Source organism: Pezoporus occidentalis, unplaced genomic scaffold (assembly GCF_034315485.1).
Source record: "Pezoporus occidentalis ecotype Australia unplaced genomic scaffold, CSIRO_AGI_Poc_V1 ctg38, whole genome shotgun sequence".
Taxonomy (NCBI): Eukaryota; Metazoa; Chordata; class Aves; order Psittaciformes; family Psittacidae; genus Pezoporus; species Pezoporus occidentalis.
In genome coordinates this window covers 3485715-3504714 of record NW_026915702.1, presented here as the reverse complement: position 1 = coordinate 3504714, position 19000 = coordinate 3485715, and the positions used below count along the sequence as shown (strand labels likewise).

The following is a 19000-nucleotide window of genomic DNA, read 5'->3' as shown; positions in this document are numbered from 1 at the left end:
TAGTTCTTTTGGGCAGGCTCTGCCCTCATTAAGTAATGACTAATTAAACTAATCAACCGTCATCCTATTTAAAACTAAACTGTAAGAAAGATCTGAGAGCTGATAAAGAGAACCATTGTATTACTGCCTGTTTTAGGAGTTGCAATAAACAAAAGATATCTAAGAGACAGTGGTCAAAAAAATATTACCAACTATGGTCTTGATCCAACATATAACAAAACACCCTGAATTTTCAAATTATTTCCTACCACTGAATTTGTTGAGCAATGGTGATACAGACCTATTGACACTAAAACTGTTTGTTGCTTTTAATGGTTAACAGTGAAGACTAGATGATATAAATATGTCAAATGATATCGTTATGTCAAATATACTAACCTACAAGCATTTCAGAGGTGGATATCTTTAGTGCATATACAATCCACATGGCTAGTAGTGTACCCCCAGTTGCCTAAGAAGTGGTAAAGCTGTTGTTTGATGTCTCACTAGAAGTTTGCAATTACTTCTAAAAAAACAGACTACACATATATAAAAACTTTTATTTTTCCATTTTTTTAGAGTCTCAGAGATGCTATCCTATTGGAATTTAAAAGATCTAGACATTAAAATATTAGAATAGATCCTCTGGTTTTGGTTACACTGTAGTTATACACACAGTTTGCTGTGGTTCATTCTCTGCTTCTTCATAGCCTATATTGTTTATTCTTATGCAAAATAAACCTGTCAGTTTAAGCTGCATTTTTCACTGGTCCAATGCTCACAGAGGAAAAGAAAATTGGACTTCGTAGGCTTGCAGCTTCAATCAGTAAAATGTGAATGTTGGTGGTGTTTTATTTCATAGAAGATTTAAAATTCAGAAACATTACTTTGAAATCCCAGAAAGTGCTATGAAAGTTAAATGTGCGCTCAGAGCAAGAAGAAACAATGCCTACTTGCAGTCTGACATTCAACACTAAATTACTTGATGGTCTGTGTCCTCCAGTTATTTCTCTTTCATTTCTAAACCTTTCTGATGGTTAAAAATAATTTTATGAAAGACAATGTGGTAATGTATTTTCTTGTACTGCTGGGCATGAATTACACTAAAACTCATTACTTTTTGTAGACACCTTAACTTCTTCCATTCATCAATCACACCCAGGCTGAATATTTTCCATTATTACAATAATTATTACATAGACAATTGTCACAATTCTTCAAAATGGATATGTTGTTCATCAAGTAGAGATAATACAATAGACCTGCCTATGCTGCATGGCAGCTATGCTGCTACTATGAAATGGCATTTATTAAAGTATAGCCAGAGCAACTCAAGCTTGCATCTGGTGTGTGCTTGGCATTTACAGGCAGTTATATGCCACACCTCTGATTGGTACAGCTGCAGTTAAATATCCCAATACTAAACGCCTCTCCAATTTAGTCTGCCTTTTATTTACATATATATATATATATATTGGTGCATGAGTCTGTAGCTCATGTTTCAATTTGAGCTATGCTTGGGCAACAAGTGATGAGCAGGATATTTTTATATGACCTAAATCGAAGCTCTTGGCAAATAAATGAAGGTTAAAGTTAGTGTTTATGAAAAAAAAAAAAACAAAGAAAAACCCCTATGATATAAAAGATAAATTTATAGTTTCCACCACTTTTATATCATTATATTACATTAGATTGAGTTTCACTGAAGCTATAGGGCATAGTATATTTACTTTTTTTTCAGTAATGCCATATGAAAGATTAGAAAGATTTTGCCAAAGAGATGAGCTTCCTGTAGAGAGCTCTAAGTTAGCTGAAAGTCTTAAACCTTTCACTGTCAGGTTGTTTTCACAAAATAAATCCACTTTTAAAAGCAGTTTACTATGAATTCAGATTAAAAACAAACAAAAAAGCACAACAACATGCAATTATATATAAATGTTAGAATGAAAAAAGTCAGTCTATTTGAAAGTCACCTAAAGATTCACCTAAAGATCAGGAAACAATGAGGCTGCGGGAATTTCTTTTTGCTATCTCCTGCATGAGTGACATATAAATAAAAAGAAAATATTTTCATGGGGATTTAATGTCAGATAATGAATTTAGACTACTATAACCCTTTTGCATTCTATAGTTATCATACTGTTGTCTTCAGAATTCAGGAGGGATTTATTTTTCAATTTCTGTTTTTGAGGAAAAATTATTCTCATTTACACAAATGCAGTTCTCTTAGTCCAGCTTTTATCAGTTACAACTGAGAATGGATTGATATTTGGATTTGAAGATTTCTTTGGGAGGGACAGGAGGGACATGTCATGAGATGCAAGCTTAGCGTTCTTGTGGAAGTTACAGTGTCTGAAGAATCACTCTTTCTCTGCATAACTTAGTTTCTAGTCTCCTTAAGAGTATAAATTATTGCAGCAAACATGTCAAAGTCTCTATAAAACACTATTGTATTGTCAAAACAATTAGATTTTAAGCATAACTCTTAATTTAGATTAAAAGAAAACTGACATAACTTAGTGTTAAAATTTCTTTTGTACTTCCAAACAGCAAAAAGCTTTAATGCTTTTTCTTCTACAGAGGATGAGTGAAATTACCCATACCTCATGCAGGAGGATGCCCACTGGCTGCTGCTGAGATACCCACAGCCTGATCTTGCTCAACAAGGTTAATCTCTGACAAAATCAAGCCTAACAGACTGGATCCAAGACAGATCGAGACTCTACAGCCCCATTAGTGCTGGTGTCTATATGTCAGTGAAGGACACCTCCTGTCTCTTCTCCATCACATTTTTTCCTTCAACCAAAATATCCCCCACTAATGAAAGAAGACAAGACAGGTTCAGATCAGTCTTCGTTGCTCTATCAACAAAACAGCAACTGCATCTCACTCTGTGGTACCCTAGCTGCCACTCAAGTGGCAATAAAAACTGAGTGAAGGGAGAGAATCTCATCAAGATTAGGTCTCGGCTCTGTCAAGCAGAGTTAAATAATAGAAGCCTTAAGACCAGTATGGATGAAATACAAGTGGGAATTTATATATGTAGGACATCTATAAGGAATGGTGGAGGGCAGAAAAGGAGATTCATGACACATAGATTAGCAGGTCATCAAGATCCCAATGCATTTACATGTGGCTTCCCAAGAGACTTAGGTCAGGAAAGGGAAAGCAGCCCTAAAGAAGATAGGGCAGAGCCACACTTTAGCAAGACACTGACTAAAGCAAAGTGAAGCCATAAAGAGACAATGTCAGGAACATAAAGAACAGAACTGAGGCCATAAGAGCTCTAGATAAGGAAAGAAATGTCAGAGAATAACTCAGCAACATTTTCCAGTGACTCACAGATGTATGGACTAGAGAAACATCACAACCACCAAGAAAAGAACACAATCATCATCACCTTCTAAAGCTGCGCAAAAGGCACCTTACCTCTAAGACCGTTACATGGCTGCCAATTTAAGAACCCAGAGGAAGACTCAGTAGTTGGTATCTCTTGCTCTCTGGACATACCACTTGCATACACAAATCCTGGTGCTTAGGAGAACATGGGTTTGAGAGAATGGATTTATTTAGAAAGCACAACAAAGAAAGAAAGAAAGAAAGAAAGAAAGAAAAGAAAAGAAAAGAAAAGTTACTCTGAACCTGCTGCCTCTTCAGAGCCTCTTCATTTGGGGGTGGAGTCCCTGAAGAGGCTCTGAAGTTCACTTCCCTGCGGGATCTATCCTTTGCCTCATGAAGCCATGGCTGGTCTCCAGCAGTGTCATCACTAAGGAACTAGAGTCCAATTCAGAAAATAATGGAATTACTGGGATATTTTAAACACTGAAAGCATGCAAACTAAGCAAACTTAAGTTTGGCAGCAAAGGCCACAGCTATGCATTGAGTGGCAATGTTACTTAAGGTCACATACAAAAAAGAACAGAAAGTTTTTGTGACTCACAGCAAGCAAACACCACCACTTAAGTAAAAAGTCAAGCCCTCTTAATGAGCATGACAGAAGACCTCAAATAACACTTTGTCCTATAGGACAGAGTGAGATCTTTCCTTGATGTGTTCTGTCAGATAATCAACCTCTCTACCCTGGGGTGATTTTACAGTTCTGAAACTATGTGAGTACTCAAATATCAAGTAGAATTTACTCACTATTATCTCATTTGTGAGGGTCATGTATTTGTCATTTGGGGGTCTGAATTTGTGAAGGTCAAGGAAACTGAATGCAAACTGCTGGCCAGTGCTATGCAGCTCTGATCTCCTGTACATATCTATTTTTCAATTGCATATATAATTGTCCTTTTAGAAAAAGTTGGGGGAAATTATGTTCATCATAATGTAAGTAGGTAGGGTAAATCCATGATATTATCTTGGACCCAACATATTCACGTTCTAATTCAAGCAGAGATAAATTTTCCAGTCACATAGTGAGTTTTCAGATCAACAGATTCTTTCTAATGAAGTTATTTAAAAAATAATTTAAAAATTTTGGAATTACTTTAGCTGGAAAAATTAAGTCATTCTTTATATTTTCTTTAAAAACAAACAAAAAAAAATTTTAATTTCAAAAGGACCTTTCATTCCTATTTTTTAAATTGATTTAATATTTAATTTGAAACTGAAGCAGTTTTATCTCCCACTTTTTCAAGAAGAAAAGTTTATTTCATAAGAAATCCAACTTCTATTTTTATCCCAAGATAGGTACATGGCATAGCCATGCCAAAGTATGATGGTGATGCAGAGTTTGCTACATTTTTTTTTTTCCTCAAAAAAAAATAGGTTTTTTTTGGGGGGGGAGGTATTTTTTCCTTGTTCTTCACATTTTTCTTCATGGAATATCATGGAGCAGATTTATTATTTGCTGGTTTCCACTAGCAATAATGTGAGCCACAGGTGAAAATGCATAAAATTATCTCTCATTTTAATTTGTCATCACATTTTCAGATTATTTAGAACAATAAAGGAAAGACTTGGATAGCAGTATGTATGTCTGCAGGGAAGAACTGTCATGCACACATATAAAAACTCCCTTTTGGTTTTACCTCGTTTTGGGCTTAGAGTCAATGTGCCAGTTTTTATTTGTTAAGCATCATGCCTCGTAGCCTCAGCAGCTGTCTAGGAATTTTGAATAGTTAATGAATGAAGAGACTCAGGCTTCTCTTAGTATGGTTCATCTCAACTGACACCTATTTGAAATAAGATGAATCACATCCCTTCAAGCACCTTTCTTTCACTTCTGGTTAGAAAAGGAACCCATAACATTAGCTTAGGTAAGATATTTACTTTTCAGACACCTAAAAATATGTGCATTGACTTCCTCACTTGTCACCTAAAATTATAAATCTGTCTTAGAATCAGAAATGGACTTTTTGTCCTCAATTTAGCAAACTGGCAGCTGTACCTTACCAACAATGAGAAGAACAAACTGAAAGATAGTGTACCTCAAATGAAGGGAATTAATGGGGCATCATCACAGACTGGGTTGTAGTTCTGCTTCTGCTTCAGCCAGCTAGGTGACCACCACAGGCAAGCCAATTAGCCTCTTTGTGCCTCAGTTTCTTTATGTGTTAAAAAGGAATGGTGGAATGATAATGGTATAGTACATTAACTATGAGATTTGCAAGTGACAAGCATTTTTAGTAAGGAAAATGTTATGATTATTCAACTTTAAAAAGTACAGTTTATATATCTGCTAGACAAATGAGAGTTACTAAAAGTTACCAGTTGGAAATGCCTGGCATTGCAACAGTAAAGTTGAAAAACTTCAGGATTTCTGTTTTCAATAAATATTTGGTTTTCCAAGTTCAGCAATAAGATTAGGCAACCCCCCATTTTTAGGAACATCTACTGAGTGACATTAATGGTAGCTCAATTTCACTGCTGGGTTGAGAGCAATTAGGCTCCCCCATACGACGCTAAGCCTGCCTGAAACAGTGTTTCCAGTTCCCAAAGTAGCCTCTCCTGGGGGCTCAAGCACTACTCACTGTCTGGGTACATCCTGAGCTACAACCTAAGAATCAAAAAAATATGGCAGGTTTAAATGCGGTTTATGAGTAGATTTTGTGAGTAGAGTCAGAGACAGCTAATCAGATAGAGATGGAAACTTTTGCCTGGTCATATTAAAGAGTATGGTTCAACCTGATGTACTACTGCTTTTGGCTGAGATACAGCCACCCCCATCTCACTTCAGGGGAGTGAGTGGCTGTGTGGAGCTTAGCTGCCTACCAGGGTTAAAACACACTTCCAAATCTGCAGCATGAATAAGAGAAAAGGGAGCTAGCCTCAATAACAACTGCCATACATGCCAGTGAGAACAGTCCATGATATGAAACTAAAATTGCCTTCAGAAACACATCAACAATGACAAAATTTAATTTTAAACTAAATAATTTAAAATAATGAATACTCTGGTCACTACTTTAGAATGTGATGTTATGTTTGCAAACTGATGTTTGCACATCTCCAATATACTTATAACTGTCACACAAAGTTTTTCATTAACATCCCTGTATACAAATTTGATCTGCAGTACTTGATCAGGGAAGTAGCATTATTCTCACAAATAGGTCCATTGTAACAAATGTAGAATTTGTGCATGAAGAAAGAAATTGTCTTTAAAGAAATAAATGATGCAGGATTGGGCCCATGGTTATGTTAGGTTCACTAAAATAAATTTGAATGCATAGTTACTGCAGCTATACCGCATATTCAAGATGTGATGGTGATCTATCTGGCAACTGCATACCTAATCAACTCACTAAGATGTTAAAAACAGACCCTATTGCTTTTACTGTAACTGTTACTTATATTGCAATGAGGTTTTGGAACTCAAGTAATAAAACAGCAACACAAACGTGTTCCTGTTCCATGTTATCTACTGATATTGAATTCTGAGTCAAAAGAGATGCTTACAAGGAAGGTTCCCGAAAACAAGAAGCCTTGGAAAGGAAAAGAAGGTCTGGAAAGAAGGTGAAGATCCTGGCTAGAGGAGAGGTGTGGGAAGTGGGGAAGACCCTGGAGGTCCAGGAGATGGATGGAAATAAGTGCCAAAGGCCCCAAGGGGCCTTGGCAGGGGATGCCTGAGACAGGCACCTGTGAGCAGTGGCACAGCAGGAGCCAACACAACATCCTGCCCAACTAGCCCAGGCAGTTGGTACTGGAAAGGAAAGTGGGACCTCCTGAACTTGGTGCTGGGCCAGGAATGAGCAAGTGTGACAATAAGGTTGGGCAAGGATACTGCTCTGCTTTAGTATTAAAACTCTCTCTCTATCTACGTCCCCTACAGGCAGGTGTTTGTGGTCTCACATACAGTAGTGGGCAACTATGGATAAACCAGCCAGAACAACCGATCCCATTGCATTTATTGCCTGCTGGCTTTAACAATCCAATTAATAATTAATTTTAAATCCTTTAATATAAGGGCAAATTCAAGCTAAATTTAGCAGGCATACTGATTAGTAGCAGCTTCTATTTGTTCTCATTATCTACACTAAACAAAAGTTTAGTGTAGACAGCCCGTGCCTGTCTACTTGTGTGTTTCTTATTATAGCTATTAACATACTGAATTCACCATGTAAGTATCAGAAAGACAAACATAACAAGTGTGTGATAATACATTCCTTTATGGATAACTATAGCTCTAGAAATATTATCCATGCACCACCAGGGAAAGCAGTTTTCTCAGGGGAGAGGCTGCTGTTACCCCAAGGATGACAGCAGTCACAAGAAGGCCCTGCTTGCAGCTGATGACAAGCAAAAGGAGGACAGGGTGGTAAGCTCATTTTCAAGCCTCCTGAAGGCACTTCGGAGCTTTTCTGCTGAAGTAATGGAGTAAATCAAAATTCACAAGGAACAATACAGCATACAAGATCTGGTTTATGACTTCTTGGGTCAAAAGATGAGGAGCTGGGCTTGATGGAACTATGGCTCAGTAGGGTCAGGGAAGGTGCTGGAAGGATGTGTCCCCAGCCTGAGTGCTGTGTGCCAATGGTGCTGTGCAAACACCCATCCTTCTTTTTCTGCTGCTGCACAGCAATCAATGTTTGCTGCCCGTGAAGGCAACCTCTTGCTCTGTAACAACAGTAGTAAGCCTATCTATTTTGTTGCTGTCGTAGTCATACTTAGCAACTGCACACGAGCCCTACAACAACCTCTGCCCCTATTTCTTAAAGCTCATGTGTCTTAATTATGCATCAAAACCACATTTAAAGACTGCTTAACAGTTATTGAATAATCAGCACTGCATCCTCACTTTAGCTTCACTGGGTATAACAGTGGTCTATTCTTCTTCAAAAACATGTTCCAAGTGAGATATCAAGCATTATTTTTATACTGCTAAATATAAGGGTTAAACTGACATTTCAACACTGTATACTCAAACTCAAACGTGCATTATAGGTCAACAGGGACAAAGGATCATTTCACTATGTAATCTTTTAAGACTGCTTTCACCAAAGCTATTAAACATCCCAGGACTGATGGATTAAAATTTTAAGTGTCAAACAATGCAAGAGAAGAAAACAATTGCCTCTGTTTCTTTACATCAACCCCCTAAATATTCTTTTCCAGACAAAAGGGGGTAAAACAGGTGTTGCATTTAAAGGAATAAAAATAACATATCTTCTTCCTTCTAGAGAAAATTTAAGCAAAAGCACCCTCCCCTCTAAACTGAGTAATTACATCCATGAAATTCTGTGAATCAGTAATGTAAGAGGTGTCAATACAATAAGGTAAAAATACACACAAGCAGTAAAAAATGGCAGCTGAAACTTTAAATCCCACAAACATACTAAATACAATTAAAGAGTAAATCACAAATGGTGTCGTATGCTTCAAAGATGAAAGAGTTTGAGCAATTCTCCTTAGGTAAAAAGTATCCAAAAAGTTCCTAAATTGCCTATAACTTATTACCATTTCAAAGTCATTTCTTTATCTTCACCAAAACAAATAATCATTTTCCCTAAAAGCAATAAGCCAGATTCATTTGGTTGGATTTTTTACAGATAATAACAAATATTGTCTTGACAGTATATAACAAATTTTAAAGAAAGTAATAAAAAGCCCAGTCATTTTCCCCAGTTAATTCCAAAGTCTCAGAGGCAATAGAAATATAATTGCCAGTTTTATTTCTTCTTTGCCAATTGCCTGGAGGCCTGCAGGACCACTCCTAATCATACTGTAAACCTCTCTCTTCACAGGCAAATGAAAAGAACTGAACCCCTAATACATCCGGAAGACCTATAAATGAAAACTGCAGGAAGAAACTTGGTTTCATTCACTTATGCAGCTCTTCAAAGGTGCTTTTATGACTTTAAATCTATCAAACTGAGCATGATTTTACTTGTTCTTCCACTGAATTCAGTGACAGGGTGGTGAGGCACTGCAATGGGTTGTCCAAGGAAGTCGTGAATGCTCCATCCCTGGAGGTGCTCAAGGCCAGGTTGGACAGAGCCTTGGGAGACATGGTTTAGTGCGAGGTGTTCCTGCTCATGGCAGGGGGATTGGAACTGGATGATCTTAAGGTCCTTTCCAACCCTAACTATTCTATGATTCTATGACAGTTGAGAACTGTGCATGGTGTCCAAATTGCAATTTAATACTGATGCTTGCATTCTAGGTATGGATGATGCTACTAGGAGGACAGCCTCAAATGAGTAAAAGAAAATACTGTGTCACACAACATATGTAAGGGTAGAGTATATAACAGTATGCAGGAAAAATTCCCTGTGGACTACTAAGTAGAAAAAAAACATGCTGCACATTTGCTTAGTGAGTTTCTGACTCATATAGCCTATGTCATAGTCATATATGACTACATATATGACTATGTATGTGCAAGTATGCACATGTGCAAACATACACAACGACACATACATACATATACCTATGCAAATATCACAGAAACATATGTTTAATTTAATGTTTCTGGGACATGTTAGATGGCTTGTCTATTCAAATAGAGATACTCATGATTTTTTTACTGGGTTTGCTTCCTGAAGCACATGACATACAATCAGGTCATCATTAAAAGCTTTTGCAGGAATAACAATTGTTCACAGTATTGTTCGTTTCAACAGTCATTGTATTGGTGGTGGTGTAGTCCAAGTCCTTTTTGCCAATGTACTTTGTAAGCGTACATATGCTGATATAAATCCTATGGGCTAAAGTGATACTTTGTTGACATAATTGTAATTTCTACTAAGAGAGATAGGTATGTCCATGAAGCTATAGTAATGAACTTCTTTAAGAATGGTATACAATAATCTATATGATTTTGACAAAACTGTAAATTAAATTTCAACTGTAAACATATCAGAACACTTAGGCATAATAGTTTAGTTTCAAGCATTGTTATGTTGCTACAATCAAGAATGCTGTGTGATGACCCCAGTTGATAAATTTAAATCCAACAAACACAGAAAACCTTGTATTACCCATGGTGCTTAGAAAGCCTTTGCTCTAAACAATGCATATTACATCCCAAGATACATGATTATGCATAATGAATTTGAATTCTTAGTGTGAAGCATAAACAAATATAGGCCAGTATATTATATACCAGTAACAGGTCTTTACACATCTCTTGCAAAAGCATTTTATTATAAAGTTTAACACATTCAAAAGTCTGGATATGGGGGGTTGTCCATTAGGTGGCACCAAATTTTTCCGTATGTATGGAAACTGTAGACAACAGAGTGATGGTTTATCTGAGAGTAACTGTCAGGTGCTCTCACAGCTAGTCTCCATTCAGAGACAAACCTCTGAGATGGTTTTGCAGCCCATCAGCATGCATCACTGTCCGATATTCACCCAGAGAGAGTTCTGTGTTCCACTGAGAGAGCCCATGTGTAACTAACCACGAACCTAACGTAAAGCTGGTTTTATCATATTTACTAGTCTATCTGCATCATACTCAACAAAGGTCACTGTGGCATTTGCGTAGTTTTAGTTCTTTCTTTGGATCTTCACTCTTTCCTAAACTGTGGGAAACATTTTTTTTGTCTCATGTTCTCTACAGCTACTCAATCACAAAAAAGCTCCTACTTTTCAACTAACCAGTCAGCTTCCACTATGTGAATTGCAGAGTTATTGCTGTCAATGATAGCCTGGTACTTCTAAGAATAGTACAGTGGTCTGTGAATAAGAAGATGAAAGACTGTCTACCAGTTATGAAAGACCTTGCCTAGAATTTGGCTTCATTTTATCCTTTCTTTCATAAACATCTCAGGAACCCTCAGTTCTCTCTAATCAGTCACTTCAGACCCATTTGGAAAGTATAATCATTAAATGTAATAAAAAACTTTATTTAGACATAAGTTAATGATGATTTTTATTTAGCAGTCCCAAAACTGTCTGTATGATCAGCAAATGTATGAATGATATGGGCTGATTCTACTTCACCCACACTATGACAGAATTAATTTAGCAAGCTCAGTGCTCACACAATGATGAACATTCCGTGAAATGACTCATTTCTTTTTAATGTGTCATGTTTAAGGTTAATTTCATGGGGTTCTGTTCAGCACATTATCAATAACTAAGAAATAATCAAATCTTCTGTTCATTAAGATGATTGGTCAGCACCTCTAAATGGTACTGTCATTGCACTTGGAAGGTAAATGGTACTTGTCTTTCCCATACAAATAGATTCTAACAATGAGCATGTATGATGTACATGACTGATGTACATGGGAGCTTGCTTTTCACTACATTGCTTACCATATAGCTCTAGAAATCTTTTGCTCTAGTACTAACTAGACTGTCCTAGTGTCCTCTTTATCTCCTGCCTGCTTTTACTACCTTGTGCCTTGTGGATGATTAGATCATTCTTTCTCATCAGACAAATTACATGTATAATCTTTAAAGCCTTATGGACTTTTAAAGACCTAATACTTCTCAGTTATTAGCATGTCCTTTTGGTTTGTCAGCAATGGATCCCCAGGGAAAGGTCCCTTACAGTCACAACATATAGGCAGATGCATAACCTTACAGAGGTAGGTGGATAAACATCATTTGAGATCAAAGAACATTATTATTCAATCAAATTAGTAATATATTTCAGTCAGAAGTGGGCATTTTCATATTTTCTCTGTATTTCCCTAATATCAGAAGGTAGACACTTTTTTTACACCTTTCCATGTGACATCTTATTATTACTCAAACTGTTCAACTTTGTCCTTTTATTTTGGACACAGTGTTAACATGTGATAAACAGATGAACAAGCTACTTCTTAATTTGTAAAAGTTTGTCACATAGAACTATATTAATGAATAATTCCTTTTGTGAAAGCCAATGTAACACTCAAAATGTAAAGAAAATCCAGCTTGAATGAGCATCACGGTCCTATAATGACTTGAGTGTTTTACAGTTTGATTGGATACAGTTTTTAAGAAAGCTACTGTTTCATAACTGGGTAGTTTGGGAAATAACAGAAACACATGTGATAATGCCAGGAAAAAAAGTACAAGGAACTAACCGAGCAAGAAAATGTAACTAAGCTGAACTAAATTCCTGTTTATGTCAGCTGGGGAAGCCACTACTGAGCCCCTCTGACTTTTCCTTGGGACATTCCAACATATGTTTCTACGAAAACAGCAGACAAGAACTTATGAAGAGGATTGCCTTGACCTATTGAAGAGGAAAATCACTAAACAGGAGTGTATGCCCTAGAGGATAGGCTGCAAAATCACAATTCTTGCTTTAATTGTAGGTCACATGGCAATACTGAATGAGAGATGTCAATGCCACAGGAATCACTACCGGACTTTCTCAAAATTCATGAATATCCATGTTATTCTTCCATTGAACATGCTGATGTATCTGTTCTCCTGCTCAGTCTTAAGCATTTGCTACGTTATATGGCATTCCATTGCAGGCAAATTATTAATCTTAGCCTGCAACTGTGCGGTTGAGCACAAATGGCAATAGAGTTCAGATCAGACAACACATGCCAACTGGAAGTATCTTATTTGATTTTCATGCAAGATGAATATTTAGAGAAGGTTAAGAATGTTAATGGCATCCCTTGGAAAAAAGATATGCAACTTGCTCATGTTTAATCCATCCTAATGAACTGTACCAGTAATATCTGTCATGAGGGAATAAATTGTAGGAAACTAAACACAGATATATTGGGAAATGTGCAACAATTTGGGCCTTGACAACATTATTTGAATACTTTCAAATCTGTTGTTGGTATGATCATAGTTTTAATGAAGACTATATTAGCTCTTAGACTGTCAAAATACACAAGCTACCCTTTCATGCTAAATATCATGGAGAACCATAGAATCCTAGAATGGTTTGGGTTGGAAGGGACCTCAAAAATCACCTAGTTCAAAACCCCCTGCCATGGTGCGGGGTTGGAACTAGACCACTAGACCAGGTTACTCAAAGCCCATCCAATCTCAGAAAAGTATTAAAAAATGGTTAAACAGTGTTGAAATTAATATTGTGTCACGAATAATCAATAATGGATGTTAAATTCTGCATCACAGTTTTTAATGGGGATCCAAGGGCTTGCATCATATTTTCCCAGGACCTGGCTGCAGAATTTTCTTCTATATCCAGACATTAAATACTGAGTACACCAGGAAGACTTCTTAAAGGAGTGCAACACACTCTGATAACTTGGAAATATTCTTAAAATCTTAATTTTTCAAATGCAGTGTGAACCACCTCACATACACTGTGTCTTTTCAGAGAGAAGCAGAGCTCAGACCTTGGAGAACTTAGCTGCTATCTGCCCACATCTGCCAGACACCAAGATTGACAGTCTGAAATCTCCTTTCCTTCATGTTTCTCACATTTTATACTCTAGTTTAGTTCTCATGTCACACCCAAGAAAAGAAATGTCAGTACATGCTGACCTAAAAATGCTCATTCTATTACGTGTCTTTCATGAAATCTGATCTGCAATATTCAGAGCAAATGGCTATTATTGTAAGATAATTGGTGCCATACTGAGCTGTAGGTAATTGTCTGCAAAGCCTTGTATTTCGTAAGTGATTAGCTCTGTCCCCTCCATTCAAATGAAGACCAACTCCATTTTTCCAGAAATTAGATTTATGTAACTAACAAAACCAGTCAGAAAATTACCTAGAACATATTAATGTACCTACAATGTAATTTCAGAAGTTTTCAAATGGACCATAACATCTAAAGATCATACAAGAATTCTGCTCGTTGCTGTATTTAGAGAGATATCAAACAATTTTGCATTCATTTTGGATCTGAGGTACTCCCATTACAAACAAGGAGAAATAATACAGATTTCAATGAGTTCTGGCTCAAACATTTTACAGGAAAAAGCATAGCACACCTCCCTATTTTTCAGGCAGTGTGTCAAGCAATATATAATTTTTTTTTTTAATTAGAAAAGTGCAAAGTTGCAAAAGGTCTGTTATCTGCTACTTGCACCAAGGTACGTTTTTATTCTTTTATAGTTTGGGGATTTGTTTTTTTTTTTTTTTTTGGTGTGGGTTTTTTTTTCTTTGTTTTCTTTTTTTCTGCCCCAAAGTTTTTTGTTTTGTTTGAATGTGGAACAAAATTAAGGTTTGATATTAAATTTCTGCTTGAGGAAATTATTTCAAACTCCAGTCTCTAATAATTTACAGAATTTGAAATTCAGTATTTTGAATTTCAGTTGCATTTTATTTTGTGTTTTTACATTGCAAGTACACTTTAAGAGGCTTGATTTTAGCCTTTTTTTGTAGAAGGGTGAAGTTGTAATTATCTATTTTTTCATGGTGAGCCTCTAATATATACCATAGATGAAAATGATAAATCCAGATAAAGAATAGTAATTTTTAATCAACATTTTGCCCTGTTTTCTGTCAAATGATATAATTACCTGCCCCTTTTGTCTCAAAGAAATCTGAAGATTCCCATTCAAAATTTTCCCAGCCATACCTTATGCATGATCTAACTAGGCTTTGGAACAGAACATGCTTCAAGAAATTTGAAGTAAAGCCTTTATACATTTTTTTTTTCAGAGTGCTTACTGGATTTTTCTTTCTTTAAGCTGACTTTTTCTGTATATGAATAATACTCCTATTTTGTAACATCCTATATTGCAAAACTGATTGCAGAAAATTATTTCTGTTCTTGTTTTTGTCAGATTTTTTAGTTTGTTTGTTTTTGCTTTTTTTTTTTTGTTTTGATCTGTCAGATCAAATTAAGTCAGAGCAAATTACAGCCCAGTTCAGCAACTCCTCTGAAAACAGTTGATACAACATGCTTCAGAAGTTGGAACTTTGGAAAATTCTGGAATAACTATTGTTTTAAACTAAGTACATCCAGATATTGGTTGATTTAATTTAAGTAAATTAGGAAGCATCTCATTTTTCTTTATTTCCTGTCTGTTATCCGATACTTATAGAAAACAGAGGCTTTACCTTATGTCACCATGTCACGTTTAAAAACACTGAACTGAAGCTGTGTGGGGAAGCATTCCAAACATGTGTCCAGGCCTTACACATTACCATGAGCAAAGTCCATCTAAAAGACAGATAATGCTCTACTCTGAGACAACCAACTTTCAGCAGTCCTTCTTTCTTCACAATGAATTATTAATAATTGCTAATAATGCTTCTTATGGTCTTGGAAGAATCAAATGTGCATATGCTCATCTAGAAAACACTTTGAAATAAGAAGCCAGTAAAGAAAGTCTGCCTGCTGCAGTACCTAGCTTCATTTGCAGGAACATGTACTGCTTCTAAGCCTCTCTACTTTTACGAAGTGTGTCTTGCAAAGAGCTAACATACTGTTAGCCTGCTCATTTCAGATCACCGTAACCTGCACGATAGGAAACACAATTATGGTATTTTTAGTTTCCCAGTTCACTGGGAAATAAAACCATAGTTCAGTGGTTATGAAAAAAAGACTTTTTCATGCCATAGTAAGATTTTTCTTGGAATGCCAATTTATGTGAGCCCAGATACATACTGTCTCTTAAATACAACAAACAACTCCTGGTTTTGTTTCATGAGATGTGTACCAGCATACCTAACTTAGGCACTTAGCATCTAAATTTTAGGTTGTTAGTGAGCCAGTTCACCTAAAACAAATATCTACATTCCCTATACAGTCAATGGAGACAGGAGGGTGCTTTTGATTACTTAAACTGGCAAGATAAATTGGCTTCAGTTTAGGTACTGAAGGATTTACATTTGACTAGTTTCTTTGTAAACCTGTTAGACTTGTCCCTGAAATCAGAAGACAAGAAACAGAGCAAAACAGGCATGCGGTTTTGATGCTCCAAGTTGAAATTCAACTCCCTTTTAGCACCCATAAGTGAGTAGTTGCTGCACAAAGGGGCAGGCACAGTTTCTATGTGTCTCCATGCTTTTATTTCCCTGTGTACCAGGTATAACAAGATTTAGAGAACACATCTCCTAGTCTATCTCTTACAACCTCAGACAGTCTGCCTTTGTTTGACTAAAGCTGTAGCTTTAGCCTTGAACATCTTGGGCCCAGTAACTTGCTATAGCTGTTTCACCTCTGTGCCCAGAGCTCCCTCTGCATTCTGTATTTTTAACTCCAGTATGGCCGAATCAGAAAAGTCACAGCTTTCCCCTTGCCACCCCTGCCAGTGTGTACTGGGAATACAGAAACAGGAAATACAACTGAATCTTAAAAATATGCATCAATTTGATTTTAATACACTGTTATATTGTAATACGGCCAATGTCCAGCCATATTTTTGAGGTAATAATGGACAGATCATATGAAAAATAAGGAAAGAAGGAATTAAACTCTTTCATAAAGACAAATAAACCTTAATAGTACTCACAGTGTCAAAATACAGACAGAATTATCCAAGACGAGTAAGAGGAGATTTGGACCACATGGATGGGTGACACCTGTCAATGTCAGAGGCAGAAAATCAAAGCACCCTTGATATGTATGAACCCAGAGGACAGTGGAGAGTTGTATGGTCCCAGTGGGAATGGAGAAGAAAGCTTTGTGGGCAGCCTGGTGACAGCATTGCCTATTGCTGTTTCTATTGCACTCAGAGAAACAGGGCTTCAGACGTTCTCTGGAAACAATGAAGACTCTTTCCAAGAAGTACCTGGATATCCTCCTTCCAGAAACTATACATCAAGGTCCTGAATAGCAGCTGTTAAAAGCAGTGTGTCTGATCACTAATTGTGTTACTCCACATAGTGCTCTACAATAGCTAGTAGTGCTTTGTAATGTGATCCTAGTGGAATGCTACTGAAAGCTAGTTATGACACCAGTGACATTTTTTCCAGCGATCTTCCACAATTTGTGTTATAAAGCATCTGATAAATGCTCTTAGTCTGACCTTTGTGATTTTTCTCTGCTTCATTACCTCTGGAATCTCTAATGGTTGTGTTTGCATCTACTCTCTGATTGACCCATCCAGGTTATTTTGTCTTTATAAATTAAACTTACTTATTAAAAACTAAACAGAAAGTCCCTAAAGAGACATTTTAATGAAATTATTAAGTTATTATTAAGAATTCAATTTCCTGGTGCAATCTGTATCACAGCACTTTTTCCAGTAAAATTGATTTTCAGCAATAATTAGCTTTTCAAATATTTTCAGATTTGTTGGGTTTAAAGAATATATGGCACTTAATGAGCTTAAGTGCAGGAGTAAAATATCTGTAACTTATGGTATGCAAGAAGACAAATCTTTACTGGTCCTAATATGTATTAATTTAATGCTTCTTTCTTTTAACTTTAAAAAAATTATAGATGCCCCATAAGTTTTCTTTTATCTTCTGCTTTAAATTACATAAAAAAGATCCTGAAGTTCAGTCCATACAGCATCTCAACTACTTCTTAGATCCAAGTTACTCTTCAATAGATATTTTCAGCATTGATTTTTATTGCTGGCAAATTAGATATAGAACAATTAGAGTGCTGGGCAAAACCATTACAAACTCATATTATCTGTTTTATCTCATTGAAACAGATAATTTAGGTATACAAGAAGTTTTTCTAATGAAGTATTCTTGCAAAATCCCAGCTATATTATTCTGCCAACATCAGATTAAACTAAATCTCCAAAACCTAGATGCTCAATACTGTAAAACATGGAAAAGAATTATTAACCAAGTGTATTTCAACTGCCATAAAACAGATTTAGTAAATAAAGCTGTGGACAGAGTTACAGTATCCAGCTCTCAGAGATTTCCATGCCAAACATTCATACTGTAAGCTTTTCTTCTCCCATTTCTTTCTGTAAGTCCCACACAGGTGTTGAAACAATTTTCACTCCTCCTGGTGAGTCCGAGTTCTTTCTCGTATATCAGCAAATGGCCAAACAAAAGTTTCAGTGCAACTCAACTCCTACCATATTAAGAACGGAACTGAGACCACTGTTAGTAGGATTGCATATGAAATAGCTAAACCAGTGTAAAATAGATTTTTTCCTTCTTCATTATAACAGATATAAGCTTAATTGTGATGTTATCCTCTTTGTTGGAATGTCCCTGCAAACTTAATTTTCAGAATATTTTTGCTTTAAAAACAACCCCAACTTTCTAACTGTTTAAAAGGTATTTTCTCATGTGCTGAATGCCTACTGCTACACATAGCAAGAACAATGCTGCAAGTTTATTATTACTTATTTGAGAGAAATCCAAGGCAGAACAAAATACATGGATGTAAGAGGACCACAACTATGCAAGTGAAGATTTACAGCTGATAGGGGGCATTTAGGGGTTTGTTTAGATTAAGTTTTTTCTGATGAGCTTCAGGGCAAAGCTTTCAACCAGGTGATGGCATTGTCTGTTATTTTGTGCACACTTCCTCTGATAAAGTCAGGTTCTGCTGGGACAGATAAACGTGAGCCTGTAGCCCAAGGGATATGTTGACAGCAAGTTCTCTTGTCTTCTGACCCCACAGAATAAGCATGACAGAACAATAAATCACTAAGACTAATGCTCAGAGAACAGGATAGAGTTAATTATTTGTCTTCTCCTATGCAGTAACAAATTAAAGCAGTCAAATTGCAAAATGGAAGTGCAGGATGGGCAGAGCATTTCTGTTCTTTTA

General features: G+C 36.4%; 1 protein-coding gene across 4 annotated transcripts in view; it reads right to left on the bottom strand.

The window, feature by feature from the left end:
• Positions 1-19000, bottom strand: part of PCLO (piccolo presynaptic cytomatrix protein) — a 358200-nt gene that overhangs the window by 93562 nt on the left and 245638 nt on the right. The window contains exon 11 of one of the 4 annotated variants that reach the window (XM_062631954.1): positions 3409-3513. The exons of the other annotated variants lie outside the window; for them this stretch is intronic. Within the exon in view, the coding sequence (XP_062487938.1) occupies positions 3409-3513 (105 nt within the window). The remainder of the gene's footprint in view (positions 1-3408; positions 3514-19000) is intronic. 4 annotated transcript variants of the gene reach the window in all.